This window comes from Lontra canadensis, unplaced genomic scaffold, assembly GCF_010015895.1.
Source record: "Lontra canadensis isolate GAN:19392208 unplaced genomic scaffold, GSC_riverotter_1.0 scaffold8, whole genome shotgun sequence".
Lineage (NCBI taxonomy): Eukaryota > Metazoa > Chordata > Mammalia > Carnivora > Mustelidae > Lontra > Lontra canadensis.
This window is the reverse complement of record NW_022631002.1, coordinates 29,618,690-29,634,113: the sequence shown is the minus strand read 5'-3', so window position 1 is coordinate 29,634,113 and position 15,424 is coordinate 29,618,690. Positions and strand designations below refer to the sequence as shown.

General features: G+C 34.3%; 1 protein-coding gene across 13 annotated transcripts in view; it reads left to right on the top strand.

Annotated features, from left to right (window-relative positions):
* CHD9 (chromodomain helicase DNA binding protein 9) overlaps positions 1–15,424 on the top strand; it is a 212,261-nt gene that overhangs the window by 117,638 nt on the left and 79,199 nt on the right. For 12 of the 13 annotated variants that reach the window (XM_032854469.1, XM_032854470.1, XM_032854473.1 and 9 more), the window contains 5 exons: positions 8,802–8,913; positions 12,633–12,779; positions 13,684–13,752; positions 13,836–13,891; positions 14,526–14,643. In XM_032854469.1, coding sequence (XP_032710360.1) covers positions 8,802–8,913; positions 12,633–12,779; positions 13,684–13,752; positions 13,836–13,891; positions 14,526–14,643 — 502 coding nt within the window. Of the gene's footprint in view, positions 1–8,801; positions 8,914–9,614; positions 9,673–12,632; positions 12,780–13,683; positions 13,753–13,835; positions 13,892–14,525; positions 14,644–15,424 lie in introns of all 13 variants that reach the window. The other variant, XM_032854479.1, reaches the window with a different exon arrangement.

Here is a 15,424-nt window from a genome sequence, read left to right as displayed (position 1 = left end):
AAAAGTTAGGCAGACAGTGCTCACTTCGGTAGCACATCTACTTTAAAAAAAAAAATCAAGCAGAAAAACTAAAACAGTTGCTAATTGTTAAGAGGGGTAGTATAATTTATTAATGGCTTTTTTCATACGAGCATGCTTCTGTTTATCAGGTAGCTAGGGTAGCATTTAGGAGAGGTAAATTTTGTTTGCGGTTTGCAATTATGTGGAAGGGAGTGAGTTGAAATGGAAACGGCAGGTGTAAAATAACGAAGTGAAGTAGGGAAACAGCCTTTTTCTGTTTTAATGTTGGTCATGATCTTGGCAGTCAGGGTCTAACAAGCTGCCTTTCAACTAGAGTAGCAGATATTTCTTTAGTATTAAGACGCTCCATGAATGGAATGGAATGAATTTTATGGAATAAATGAATGAATAAGAGATTAAATATTAAATGATGCCAAATGGCTGAATTTGATTTGTTAAATCAAAAATAGAAATGGCAAGCTAATCCTTCACTGAAACCGCAGGGACATAGCTAATGGTTTAGTAATAGTAGAGCGTGAGAGTCTAAAATAAATTCATTCTAAGACTTCAGAATTTTCTTATGGTTCTATCTGAGATTATATAGTAGTATATCACATGATTTAATAAGAGCATTTTTTAGATAAGAGCAAATTTATGGTGTATAACTTTAACATTTAAATTATGTTTCCATGTTGTCAATTAGAACTTATTTCTGTGGGTTACAGATTATTGGATTGGCATAGGTAGAATGATTTTGGTACTTAAAATATTTTGTGGCCCTATAAATTTAATCAGCCCTTCATGATTAAAATTAATGTTTTCGTTTTTGTATTCATAATTATTCTTTCTGTATGTTAGGCATTGGGTGGCTAGAAGTAGCTTTTCTCTTGAGTGAAAGCAGAAAACTCTGAGTTAGGAAGTATTTATCAAAGTCAAGCAGAAATTAAGGATATTGGGACTCATGGGTGGCTCAGTCGGTTGGGCCTCTGCCTTCGTCTCAGGTTATCATTCCAAGGGCCTGCGGTCGAGTCATGCATTGGGCTCTCGCTCAGCCGGGAGCCTGCTTCTTCCTCTGCCTGCTGTTCCCCCTGGTTGTGCACATGCTCTCTCATTCTCTCTCTCTGGTAAATACATGAATAAAATCTTAAAAAAAAAAAAAAGAAGAAAGAAATTAAGGACATCATATTATAAGGAAAACAATAAAGCATAATTCTGAAATTATATTGTGCCCTTTTTGCTATAGTTTGAGTCCCCAAAAAGAAAGAAGGAAAATAACATTTATTAATTACCTTGCATTGTATATATACATATATATGTATGTGTGTTTTTAAAATAAAACCTAACATGTAAGTTTGTCCATATGCATGTCTGTAGAGATACATTTACATCTAAATAAATTAAATCTAAATAAATTATATAAGGGAAAAATGAATTAACAAAGTCTGAGGGAAAATATAATGGGTCATCAGAAATTGGGAATTTTCACTTCATAGTCCATGTTGTTAATAAAGTAACAATGAGACCCTGATTGCATGTATTCAAAATAAGAATTTAATATCTGGATAAAATACAAATATATTAATTAATTGTTTCTTGGCATCTGACCAAAAAAAACCCTGAAAAATATATGGTATAAATTTATTACATTTTTTAAGATTATTAATCATATGCAATTAGTAGTCTTTAGAGGTTCTGTAATTTTTAAATGTCAAGCAGGTAAAATGTTTTATTGACTTCCCTCCTTAGATCTAAGCTTAAACTCAGTGAAAATCTGAAACACATTCATCTGTAGAAAGAATTGATACAGCCTATAATATTTGTTATGAGTTCAATGAAGATTTGCAGTTCCATTTTTAAGAACTATACCTTTACGTAAAACGTGTATTAGTAAGGTCTGTCGTTAGCAAATAATGTGTTGTATGTATTTCATTGAATCTAAGATGTCATTGATTATAAGGCATGCCATTATTTTTTTTTAAAGATTTTATTTATTTATTTGACAGACAGAGGTCACAAGTAGAGAGGCAGGCAGAGAGAGAGAGGAGGAAGAAGGCTCCCCGTGGAGCAGAGAGCCCAATGTGGGGCTCGATCCCAGGACCCTGGGATCATGACCTGAGCCGAAGGCAGAGGCTTAACCCACTGAGCCACCCAGGAGCCCCAAGGCATGCCATTATTTTATGTGTCAGTAAGAAAGAAAAAAAAATATTTCCAGTTAAAACTATGGCACGTGTTTGAGTATTAAATGAATCTTGATTTCATAGATGTTACTATATGGGGAAAATATGTATCTTAGAACCATGGATGTAAAGTTTTTGATTTAATGCTCCTACTCTGTCCATTTTTTTCAATGTAAACACCCTTTTCTCTTTTTAAAAAAGAAGTAATTTTTAGCAACAAGAAACTTTGTTAATATATTGACCATGATTATTAATACTTAGCTAACACTTGCATCCCTAGTAACTGTATGAAACAACTCAGTGAATTCAACTTTTTAAAAAAATCCTGTCTGCCCTTAAACAGGAAGTAATTTATAGTCCAAGTTACCAAGAGCATAAAGACAATGTTACTTTCACAAACTGAAGGATTAACTAAAATAAAGGACCCTTTTAAAACTTGCTTTTCCCAGAGGAGTTTAAGCTGGAGTCTTGAGTTGACCCTTAAAATGGAGAAATTTCACCAGATTTAAAGTGTTTCTTTTTTAAAAAGTTTATATTTTATGACTTTAAAAATAGCCACAGTGTCTTTCACTTGGCTTGCAAAAAAAAAAAAATATTATAATGTGAAATAGTATTTTTGCTTGTTCCCGTCACTTATGATGAATTGGATGCATTAATTACAACAAATGGACTAATTGGGGAAGATTCATTGTTTGTCCAATTATTGCAATGAGAGAATCAACAGGGGGCAATTACAGATTGACACTGTAGAATGCAGCTTGTTACCCAGCCTCTACTAATAAACATGTGGGCAGGATTCAGATGAGTGCATAAATTACATCTGAAAATCAAATATAGATGTCAAGTATAAACACGGAGGTTTTCTAGTGCAAATGAATTAACATTTCAAATTTATACTTAGTTTGAAATTGCCCTTTGCTGTCTGAAACAAGCTATGTTTTGATATTTAGTTCTTTTACTTGCCTGAGTATCTGTTGCTGCAATTTGCTAACATTGATAACAGAGCCCTTTAATGTTTTAAAAAAACAAAACTTGCAAAAAGCCTTTATTATTCATATATTCTGTATTTGGCACTTTACTTAGGTGATATTTCTAAGAATAGCAAACTGTCAGTTTATTTGAAGAATGTATCTATAATGAACTTTTAGTTTCATTTATAATGATATTTTATAATTCGTATAGTAGACTCTTTGTGATCCTGGTTGGAAGAATGGAATGCTCTTTGGTAATTGGGTATTTTACTTAGCTGATTTCATTTTATTTTTCTACTTTTGGATTATCTGATTTCTCTCACATAATATTTATGGCAAACATTTGTCATAATACAGGCAGTAGAGGTTTCTGGTTGTTTGAAAATCAGATAAACTTTAATAACCTTAATAGTTTACTAAGAGATAATAATAGTTTCATATCTGTCGGTACCCATTAAACTCTGTATATTTATTGACCATAAGTATCTGCTGACTGGTTGAAATACAGTGTTATTTTATTATAAAATCAGTAAGATACTGGAGATAGTAGACTAGGAATAAAGAGACCTTTGTTGTCCTTTACTAAACTTGAGACTTGGGCATTTTATTTCACCTTTTGGAGCTAAACCTTCCATATTAGTATATTGGGACCAGCACCTTATCTATCTCAGCGTTTTTCTCAGGATCAACCAAGATACTGTAGGCAAAAGCACTTTGGTGTGTTTTAAGTGCTCTATAAATATAAAATCATTACATTATCCTGAATATTTGTTTTTAGAGTTCTCTATGATAGTAACCCTGAACCAGTGGTTCCCAAACCTGGTGGAACATCAGAATCTTTTAAGGGAATTTTTTAGAAGTCTGATTGGAATCCCACTTAACTAGATCAGCAACCTGAGGTTGGGACCTGCAAATCTGTATTTTTCTTCCTCTTTTTTCTCTCCCCCCCCCCCACTTTTTACTTTGAACTAATCTCAGAATTGCAGAAATAGGTCAGAGTTCCTTTAGCCCCTTCCACCCAACTTCCTCAAATGTTAACATCTTATATAACCAAAGCACGATTATCCAAAACCCAGGAAAAAACCCTTGTGCAATTCTATTAACTTTGATACCTCACGCACATTTTGTTAGTTGTTCCATTGTTTGGCCAAGATCCTGCATTTCACAGTTTTGTCATCCCTCCTTACACTCCTCCAATTTGGGATGACTCCTCAGTCTCTGTGTTTTGTAAAAACTTTTTTTTTTTTTTTTGTAGAATGCCTCTCTGTTTGGGTTCGTCTGATAATTTCTGATTAGGAATCCTTATTTTTAACAGACAGCCTTCTAATGTAGCCTACCTCTCACACATTTAGGAATTACTCATCAGTATCAACCTAATCTTTGTCCCCCTTTGTAGTGTCCCCTATATGCCATTTTAGAACTGTACAATAAGCCAGTATGACTTCATTGTTTTCAAGAGTCAGTGTTCCGTGTTAGCAACCCTAGTTTTTAAATCTTAAAATATGTCTGTATTTTACTCAGAAATAGATCAGTCAGGCATGACTTAATGTTTTAGAATCACCTTTTTCCTACCATGGAAATGTACCATTTTTTAACAGAAAGGACATGTGTAAATATTTTGAACTCTGTAAGGCTTAATAGGAAACTACTATATCTGAAATATCTCTTACAAAGTTAGGATTTTAAAAAGATTTTTGCATAGGTTAAGAATGGTTGATGAGTTTATGAAATGAGGTGCTCTTGCAGGCCTGTAGAACAGCTTGGAAGAAAATATAGAATATATGGAAAACACAATTTAAAAGGTCCTTTTTTGTTTTGAAGAACATTTTCAAGTAATTAGTATAGTGAAGGTTTATTCTAAGGTATCATGGGCTATGTTTTTACTAGGACCTACCCTCCTCCGCTAAAAAGGGTAGGTATCTGAGGTTGATAGGGGGGCACGGCACTTACTAGTACTTCTTTTCTAGAGATTTAGGCAAAAAAATATTTGAGCAGATGGCAGAATGCATCCCATATATATTTCTAATACCTAATTTTACTTAAGAGTTATCCCTGATCTTGCCACTGAATACCACCTGGGCAGGTGCCTTGGGCTTTATTGGGTAATCACAAGGAGCATCAAGCTTACCCATCAAGGAGGAGGTTTTTACTGGAAGAGGAGACTTCCAGTCTTGTTTCTTGATCTAGAAGCTGGTTACACATTTATGTTCATTTCAGAAAATACACGAAGCTGTTCTCTTGATGTGTGCACTTTTCTCAACTTACATAATACTTTCATATTAGAAGACAGGTTTAGGAAAAGTGAGGGGTTGCCTTTGGGGACATTTTGAGAGCTTCAGTTCAAGCTCTGGAGTGAGGCATACGTAATTTTTATCTCTAGTCTTTCGGTGTGACTTTGAGCAAGGCATTTAACTTTCCTCAGCCGCCATTTCCTTATAAAATGCTTGTATTCACTTCTTGGAATGGTATGAACATGAAATGAGAGAATGCATGTTGAAGTCAACAGAGACCGCCTCCATAAACAATGGCTAAATGGAAGCTTTGAAGATGTAAAGGAGTTCCAAGAGGTCAGATAACCGTGGGTTGAGGACTGAAAATGAAACCGTCCATATAGGCAGATGGGGAGGAGGAAGAACAAGATCCTGTGATATGTAACAGTAGATAGGACCTCAAGGGAGAGGTTTTTTGTTGTTGTTGTTTTTAAAGATTTTATTTATTTATTTGACACAGAGAGAGAGATCACAATTAGGCAGAGAGGGAGGCAGAGAGAGAGAGGGACACAGGCTCCCCGCTGAGTAGAGAGCCCAGATGTGGGGCTCGATTCCAGGACACTGAGATCACAACCCGAGCTAAAGGCAGAGGCTTAACCCACTGAGCCACCCAGGTGCCCCAAGAGAGAGTTTTATGTTAGCAGGGAAACCCGATTAAGGAAAAGAGACCAGAAGAGGGAAGAAGTGACCAGTGAAAGTGGTGAGAGGGAATGAAATATAAGCATGGTTGGTTCCTTCATGTTGTTTCAGGAGATCTTTTTGTTCTCCCTCTGAGTTCCTGGGTCCAACATGAGCTGCGTTTGTACTCTTGCTTGCTTTTTTCATGTAGTCCAAAGAACGCAAGTGAGATACCCAGTAAAAATCATCCTTCTCCTGTTGAAGGTGGTAATCATGCCATACGAGAATCATGTAGGAGTGACTCTTTCCAGAGGTTTCTTGCCTCGTATCCAGTCATCCAGTCAGTGACCATGTCTGTTGATTGTGCCTCCATAATAAAGTTATGCTTTTCTTCTTCACCTCCCATCCACACAGCGTGGCCCTGTGTTGCACTCTTCATGCCTCACTCGAGTTGTCATTTGCCTGACTGCTGGTTTCCCTGCCTTGCGTTTCTCTTCTTCTGGTTGCATTGCTCTCTTGTTTGAAATTCTTCCCCCCACCAATTTTTTTGAGGTATAATTGACGTATAACATTGTGTATTCATTTAAGGTGTACAACCCAATAATTTGACATACGTTCCTATCGCAGAACTGTCACCATCACCTCACTAGTTACAAATATTTTTTCTCATGACGAGAACTTTGAATATTCACTCTCCTAGCAACTTTCAAATACATAATGCAGTATTGTTAACTATGATCACCGTGCTGTATGTTAAATCCGTAGAACTTATTTGTGTAAAATTCTCATAGCTTCCAAATGCTTTATTACTTTTTTTCATGTATTCAGAATATCTCCGAGCTGTTTGTTGTCAGTGGTGAACAAGACATTCTGTTTCAGTTCCTGCCCTGCAGAGCTTAAAAGCTGGCCCTAAGCTAAAATGTTAACTCCTTACATGTCATACAGGATCTTCTGTGATCGTCAGCCTGTCTAGATGACCATCTCTCTCTGCGTCCTCCTCCTCCTGCAGTGCTTTGTGGCTCTCTGACATGCTCTTGTCCCTGTGTATTTCTCTCATTCTTCTCTAATACCCCCCTGCCTGGATTGCACCCTTTGTCTTCTTTCACTACCAGTTGAACTCCCTTTTATCATTCATTTCCTATCTCAAACTTTACCTTTTCTGTAAAGGTACTTCTTTACAGCAGACAGAAGCACTTCTTTTGTGTTTACATTCCATCCAGTACTAACTTCCACTTCTGCGTTTGAACCATGTTCATATTTTAACAATGATACTTTAACGTTAGGGACTGTGTCTACTTTATCTTCAAATCCTAGAACCTGGAAGTGTCTGGCATATCATAATTAGAGGTTAGTTCAGAAAGTACCGTGTCAGGACTTTGCTAAGAACCACCCCCCCCCATTTGCATTATCCCACTTACTTCTCAACAACAGTAGAGGTAGCTATTATAGGATCCCTATTTTCCTGGAAGGGAAACTAAGGCTAAAAGAGATCAAACGATTTGCCAGGTGTCTTACAGATAAGCAAATGGTAGAATCACATTTAAAATCTTTGATGCTGGTGCACCTGCGTGGCTCAGTTGTTGAGCGTCTGCCTTCAGCTCAGGTCATGATCCCTGGGTTCTGGGACCCTGGGATCGAGCTCTGCATTGGGCTCCCTGTTCAGCGGGAAGCCTGTTTCTCCCTCTCCCACACCCCCTGCTTGTGTTCCCTCTCTCACAGTATCTTTCTCTGTCAAAGACATAAGTAAAATCTTAAAAAAAAAAAACTTTGATGCTGTGATTTCAAAGTGTGTGCTCTTAACCTCCATGTTCTCCCACATTAATAAGTAATTGTTGAAGAAAATTCTTTTATGCTTCTGATACATCATACTTGAAAATGTTTGGGGAAATTTTCTCTGTTTAGAATATAGATATCTAAAATAGAATTTCCCTGATTAGCAATTAGCATGGTTTGTGATTAGTCTGGTGCTTCAAAATCATGCCCTCTCATCTATTGAACCAAAATAAGGAAATGTCAGAGCTCTGTACTTTCTACCTTGATAAGGAAAAAAACTGAAAGCACATTTTCTTTTTAAACATTTGTATTTCATGTGTCTGTGTATACATACGAATATGTATACATACATATGCATATATATATATATACACATACATATATATATATATATGAGAGAGACAGGCAAACTGTGGAAATATTTTTTAAAATGAAAAAGTTTTTAACTCTCTAGGAACATATAGTACAGCTAGGATAAGCCGTAGCATAAATGAAATAATTAAAGGACAATTCATTTTTAAAGTGTTTTAAGTAAGGGAGAAATTAGGGAAAAAACAGTCAAGGCTTCTAGGGAATAGGTGGGGTATAAGGACATTAAGTGGAATTTGAATTTTGTAAGAGGTAGAAGGGGAGAAAACCTCATTCCAATCTATAAGACAATAAGTGAATTATTTTAATTACTAAATACAGTTGTAGCACTTGACCGTTTTTCTCCCATGAAAAATAATTTTGAGCTTGAGAAATAAGGGATAGAACTTGAGTGCCTTTCTGTGCTTAAAAGTATGTTAACTGTAACATTGGTTTGTGTTTGTTCCATTAGAATGCAGTTCTTGTCTTGAAAACGTCATTATGGATTTCATGATAATTACCCTCTCTGGTTGAACATTCATGTGTTATGAAATGGAAAAAAGTTTATCATTGCAATCTTAATATGACAACAAATGGAAAAAGGCAGAGAGTTCATACTGTTTACTCTTTTCCTCTTGAAACAGCAAACTCATTATTACATTGGGTAAGAAACAAAAAAGAAAGAATGAGTCTTCAGATGAGATATCTGATACAGAGCAGATGCCACAGCATACATGCAAAGAGGAAGACTCTCAAGTGAGTACTGCATTTGTTTTCTGAGAAATGAAGCACTGATAGAATTACCTAGACAGCCTAAAACTGCTTTATGGTTATTTATACTATAGTTTAGTAGGAAAACTACATTTTATTAGATGGTAGAACTCGAAGACAGCATTATGATAATATGCTCCTAGTAGTATTACCGTAGAATGTCCAACCTGGGAGGAAACTTACGTACCCTCTCTAAACCCCTTATTTTTCAGACAGTGAAACCAAATCCTGGAGAGGTTAATAGTCCAAAGTCCCTGATGGCTTTTAGCATGGAGAAATATCTAGTGATATTATTCTATACTTATAGAGTGCTTTTGAATGAACTTAAGGATGGAGATCCTAAGTTTTAGAATCACATACAGTGATAGAGCAAATGGCTCGAATCATTCCTAGAGATAATTCCTTTGGTCTGCTTCTGTCAAAGAAAAGATAACCAGTTATATTAAAAATCCCCTAATGTAAACAAGCATACTGTGCATTTTGCCTTTTTTTTTTAATAGGTGGTTATTCAAACTAACCTTGTGAAGTTTAAAAGAAAATGTATATATATAGGGAAGGTCATAATAATTCAGGCCACCCTCTGCTCTCTAATAATTTAAGTACAACTCTAGGCCTTATGGGTGGTGGCAGTTGTTGAATTATGGGGCCAGAAAGCCCCTGAATGGCCTTTCTTCTTCCTTATGCAGCTTCTTATCCAATGGGAGAGTAGTGGCTCAAGGCTCCTGGGCTGCTGCAAGAGTTGAGGTAAGGGCAGTAACTGAGCTCCTAATATTATATGGCCTGGCTTTTTTGTCACATGTTATCCTTCACTCAGGCAGACTTACAGTTACCTTATTCACCATGAGAAAATTCAGTTTAATTTTTACTAGCATAAGGCTGGCCATTTTTCCATTATGTAATTACCAAACAATGAAATGGTAGAATAGGTTAACGTGCACATTTCTTCCATACCTTTCATTGCAGTGTTAGTTGTTTGATAGGCATGTTGCTTTAACACAAAAATATAAGTGGAGGAGAAAAGAAATATTTTCTAGAAAATGATTATAAATCTGTATTATTGATATATTTAAATGTATAATATGAATGATGGAGAGGTCCGTGTCTTTTTTAACCACCAGGGACCATCAAGATTTGAAAGCCGAAAAAGTAATTTAAGTTTCAGGCTTGGAGTCAGGTGGAAATCTAAAAATCTGAATGTGATAATTAATTTTTTACCTTTAATCTTAATACACAGTACTTCAGTAGTCTGACTGCATTTGCAGACTTCATTAAAAAAAAAGAACCTGCAGCACATTATATTAGGATTATTATAGGAAACAATGTGTTACCATAACAAAGTATTAGTCATATACAAGTGTATTTCTGACCACTTACGTGAAGTGTTGTGGACTGATCCTTTGAATGCTCTAAGAAGAAAAAAAGCTGGAAAAAAGACATTTGAAGAAAGAATTTTCACTATTTTAAATTGTACTTTGAAAACATTAAGAGAAAGAAAGCCAGAAAAAAGCACATCAGCTAAAAATGTATACCCCAAATTAGTTTTTATATTTTTAAAGTAGTAGTGATACTACATGACAGAGAAAGTAATTTGATGAAAATGGTGCCTCATTTGGCTCTGCCTGATGTGTAACTGGGTACTTTAGGAGAATATAATTTATTCCACTGTAATGATTCCAGCTGTAATCTTATAATATCTATAATAACCTTATAATATTCCAGCTATAATCATATAACTCAGACTTTTTAATTAATCTTTTAGACTGATAAAGTCTTCATGAGGGTGCAGTTTACAAATTTATTGCTCTCGTTTTATCTTGTGAAGAATCAATTAAATTTGCACTTTTGAGAGTTCAAAGGATTCTTTCAGGCCACTAATTTACAATTTACTGAAGACCTAAGTGAGGCATCTCAGAGAACTAATAGATGCCTAAATGACCAGAAAGGAAACGTAAATGCTGAAAACATGAGACAGAATCTTCTAAAAGTATACTGAATTATTCATTATTTAGAAGATTTATGTTATAAATTGGTATAACATTGTAATACATGTTATTATTAGAATAATAAATGTCACCATTGGTTTATTAATTTAAACTATTCTTCAATATTCAGAGCCATATGATACCTGTTGTAGAACTCTAAATATTCCTGTAGCCTTGTATTAGACTAGATATCCATAGAATTTTTCTCTCAAGTAATAATAAAAATCAGTGTTTTGTTTTGTTTTTGTTTTGTTTGGGTTTCTAGAAGTCCTTTTATTATAACTTTTATAGCCACCTTCCCTGTCTCCCATATTAACAGAAGTGTTACTTTGAGTTTTGAAAATGTAAATGTCTTCATGGCCAAGAGATGGTGAGACCCATTCTAAATGAGCCATGAAGTTATCTACTCTATTTGGCTGAGCTAACTTACCGTATTAGTGCCTTTCTTTCTCACCATAGTCCACAACTTAAGAGAAAGAAGCAAAGTAAGGTTAAAAGCCACTGCCAACTTTTTGGATGCAGATAACAGTTTCTCCCCAGCCTTCTGTACTGACTGAGCCATCTTTGTCATGGCTGTGGAAATAGGAAAGGCCTGCCAAATTGAGGATATTGGCAGAAACCAAAAAGAAAATACATGGGTTATTTTGCAGGTTACATTATGGGGCAATGTCATGGGAGTTACTAAACATGTTAAAGAAAATGGCATAGAAAAAGGAAGAAGGGGTAGATTTACCAAATATTGAGCAATAGAAAAGTTGGCTGAGATGCCTCCACCCATGATATTTTAAAGAGGTGGAAAAAAGCAGACCTAAGTCCTTTGAAGTTGTCAGGCCAACGTGAGATTTTGATTTTATAGTGAGGAACATTAAATATTAGATCTTTAGGGAGGTAAGTAAAGCCATGTGTATTTGATACATGATTTAAAATCACTTAGTTTATTTTAAAATTATGGTACTACATGTAATACTTTTCAAAAGGCTTACTTCTGGTTTTGATAGTGATGTTCTTTTTTTTTTTTTTTTTTTGTGATGTTCTTTATTTTTAAGGGAAGCTAGTAAAGTTAGTAAAACACTGGTTCCTCTTTCATACACATTTAATTATTTGGTAGATTTACTTGATTATTTTGTGTATCTCTTCTAAAACCTTTTATATTCTTTTGTTTTAAACACAAGTTCATGGATTTTGTGGCAAATAATTGATTTATTCTTCTAGTTTTATGTCCCTGATTAATTATTTAGCCAGTATTCATCTGATGCGCTTTTAAGGTTTGGGGCAGAAACTGTGACAGTATTAACAGTTTAAAATATGTGTTGCCTAACGTGTGAAATAGCTAAATAAAACATGTTTTTACTCTTCATAATGATAGTTTCTAAAAGGAGATAATTAAGCAATAAATGTATTACTAATAAAATGGGTTTTGTCCAAGCTATGAAATAGTTAAATAAAGTAAATCTTTTTATTCCTAACAATTTCTAAAGAAAAGTAATCGAGGTATTACTAATCTTTGTTATTTGAAACTTTAGGAAGTAAAACAAGATTCTAAGCCTGTGGCAAAGGGCAAATTATAATCTTCCTTTAATTAAAAGGAAAAATGAGAAAAGATGATGGTTGAACACAATTTCAGAAATTTAATTTACAAAATTACCACACTAAAAGTAATTATTTTAAAAATCTTGCCTTGAAAATCGGTCATATAAGTATGTTCCTTATGGTTCATTGCAGAAAAGAAGATCAAATCGTCAAATTAAAAGAAAAAAATATGCAGAAGATGTAGAAGGGAAGCAATCTGAAGAAGAGGTTAAAGGTTCTATGAAAATAAAAAAGAATTCAGCTCCTTTACCTGGCGAACAGCCTTTACAGTTATTTGTGGTAAGACATATTTGGAATTATGACTACAAATTGTTTGAAATCAACATACTTTAAGATACTTTCATTATCTTTCCTCCTAAAACCTACTCCAACTTTTCCTCCTGGATTCCTGTTGTAGTTAATAGAACCAGTAATTATTCAGATCAGAAACCTACGAATTCATTCTCTCTGTTTTCTTCCTTTGCCTCGCCATCCGGTTTATCACCACATTTTTCACCCCCTAAATATATATTTCTGAAACTCCTCCAAATTCTGTCTTTTCTGTAGAATATTTCTAAGTTACAGGCCTGATCATTGTACTGTCTACTTAAAGCTTCTCTTAGAGCTGCCCAAGTCTTAACAAAAAATAATGATGCCTTCTTAGCACATCACATAAAGCCCTTTGTATGGATTTTTTTGGTCTTCTCTCCAACTTCTTTACAAGCACTGAATCCTCTGACCTTATGAACATAGGTGCACTCTCTGTGTTTGCATATTGCAATTTCCTCTCTTAATCTTCCTTATCTGGATTGTGAACCAACCACTCTTCTGCCAACTGAGTGATTTGCCACCTTGGGCAAGTACTTAGTCGTCTATGCCTGAGCTTCCTAATCTGTACAGCAGAGAGATGACAGTGGCGCAGTGTAGTTGCAAGGATTAAATTAGTTAATGTGTGCAAAGTGCTGATAATAATGCTGAGCCAATTAAGAAGCACAGTGTGTTTACCATGATGATGATGATGCAGATAATGATGAGGACAATAACAGCAATGATTTCATTTTCCATTTTTTATTCCTAACATTTAACACAGTGCCTGACACATGTACTAACTAAACTGAGTTTCAGTGTGTTCATAAACATACAAAGTGGCCGCTAAAGGAATTTTTAGAATGTGACATGGTGTCTTCTTTCCTCCTTCCCATAGGAGAATCCAAGTGAAGAAGATGCTGCAATTGTAGACAAAATACTATCTTCTAGAATTGTAAAAAAGGAAGTAAGTAATCGCACATTACATTTTACCCTTTATATTCCATGGCCTTATTCTTAAAATCATAAGTATTGATTTTATTTTCTTAGGTATCACCTGGAGTAATGATTGATACAGAAGAATTTTTTGTAAAATATAAGAATTAGTAAGTATCTGAGTTAGAAAATGCTGATTTATATATAAATATACTTAAACATATTAAGTTAAATTATTTCTTTTATTTTACCTGAATTTTCAAATGTTTTATTAGTTCAAAATCTTTTTGTGGTAAAATTTAAGTGAATTTTTTTTCAGGAAGTGTTAATTATTAACATCAAAATGCAGGAATCTTTATAAAATGTTCTTTTATAAATGATAGACATTATTATATTTATATTGTTTAATTTTTCAGATTTCATTCACATTATTCCTATACTTGGGTGAAAAACTGTTTTTAAAAGAATTAACACTGATTTCAAAACAAGTTAGCTTTCTGATCATTACAAAACTGTTACAATGAGGAGATAAGTGATAAATCACATCTTGTTACCTTTGTGATTTGGTTTATCATTCTGTTTCTCTGTGGCAAATTGCACATCTTTATACTACATCCTTGAGATACAGTGATCACAGTGGCTTTATAAATTAAATGGAGTCTGTTAACATTAAATGAAATGATGAGCTACCTGTTCATAAAGTTGAATATTCTGTATTGAGTGCTATGACTCAAAATAAATTTTAAAAAACCAAAACGTGTTATTCTGTGTCATTCTAATATATTGCTTTTATACAAATTTTAGCTCCTATCTTCACTGTGAGTGGGCCACTGAACAGCAGCTTCTGAAAGATAAAAGGATCCAGCAGAAAATCAAACGATTCAAATTGAGACAAGCACAAAGAGCACATTTTTTTGCTGATGTAAGAAAAAGAAATAAATGAAACTATTATGTGTTGAACTCTGAACACATGCAGTATTTATCAAAAATTTAAGTATTATTCATTTTAATTCTTAGGCTTCCAAGTTTGGTATTTGAATATAAATGCTATCTACATAAGTAATTTTCTCTCCCCAAATTTAGCTTGGAAACTAGCTGAAACAGGCACAGTGATAATTCAGAGTGGTAGATAACTCTTGTATTTTTAAATTAGCATGTATTTCAGTACTTAGAGTTGAATATGAGTGGGTTAATATCTCAAGAATTTTATCAGCAAAGTTACCCAAGTAATGGAAATGGTAATATAGCAAATGAATGGAAACTTAAGATTTTTCAGTATGTGAAATACATTGCATATTTTCTATGCCAGGTTTGTGCATGTATGAACAAATCATCATAGGCATAATTCATTTTAAAGGCCTCACTAATTACTTTGATGTCCTTTCCTGCTCTAAATTTTTTTTTTCTTTTAATAGGCTTGTTTTAGAGCAATTTTAAATTCATCTAAATTTTTTGATGTTTTAATTTGAAGAACTTTCTGAGTTTTTATTTTGAAAAATCTAAGTTGCAAAAATAGTACAATGAATTCCCATTTGTGTGTGTGTGTGTGTGTGTGTGTGTGTGTGTGTATTTCACTATCCTTGACACACAGTGTTAAATTAGTTTCAGGTGTACAACCTAGTGATTCCACTAGTCTGTGTATTATACTATGCTCAGCACAAGTCTAACTGCCATCTGTCACCATACAGCACTATTACAATACC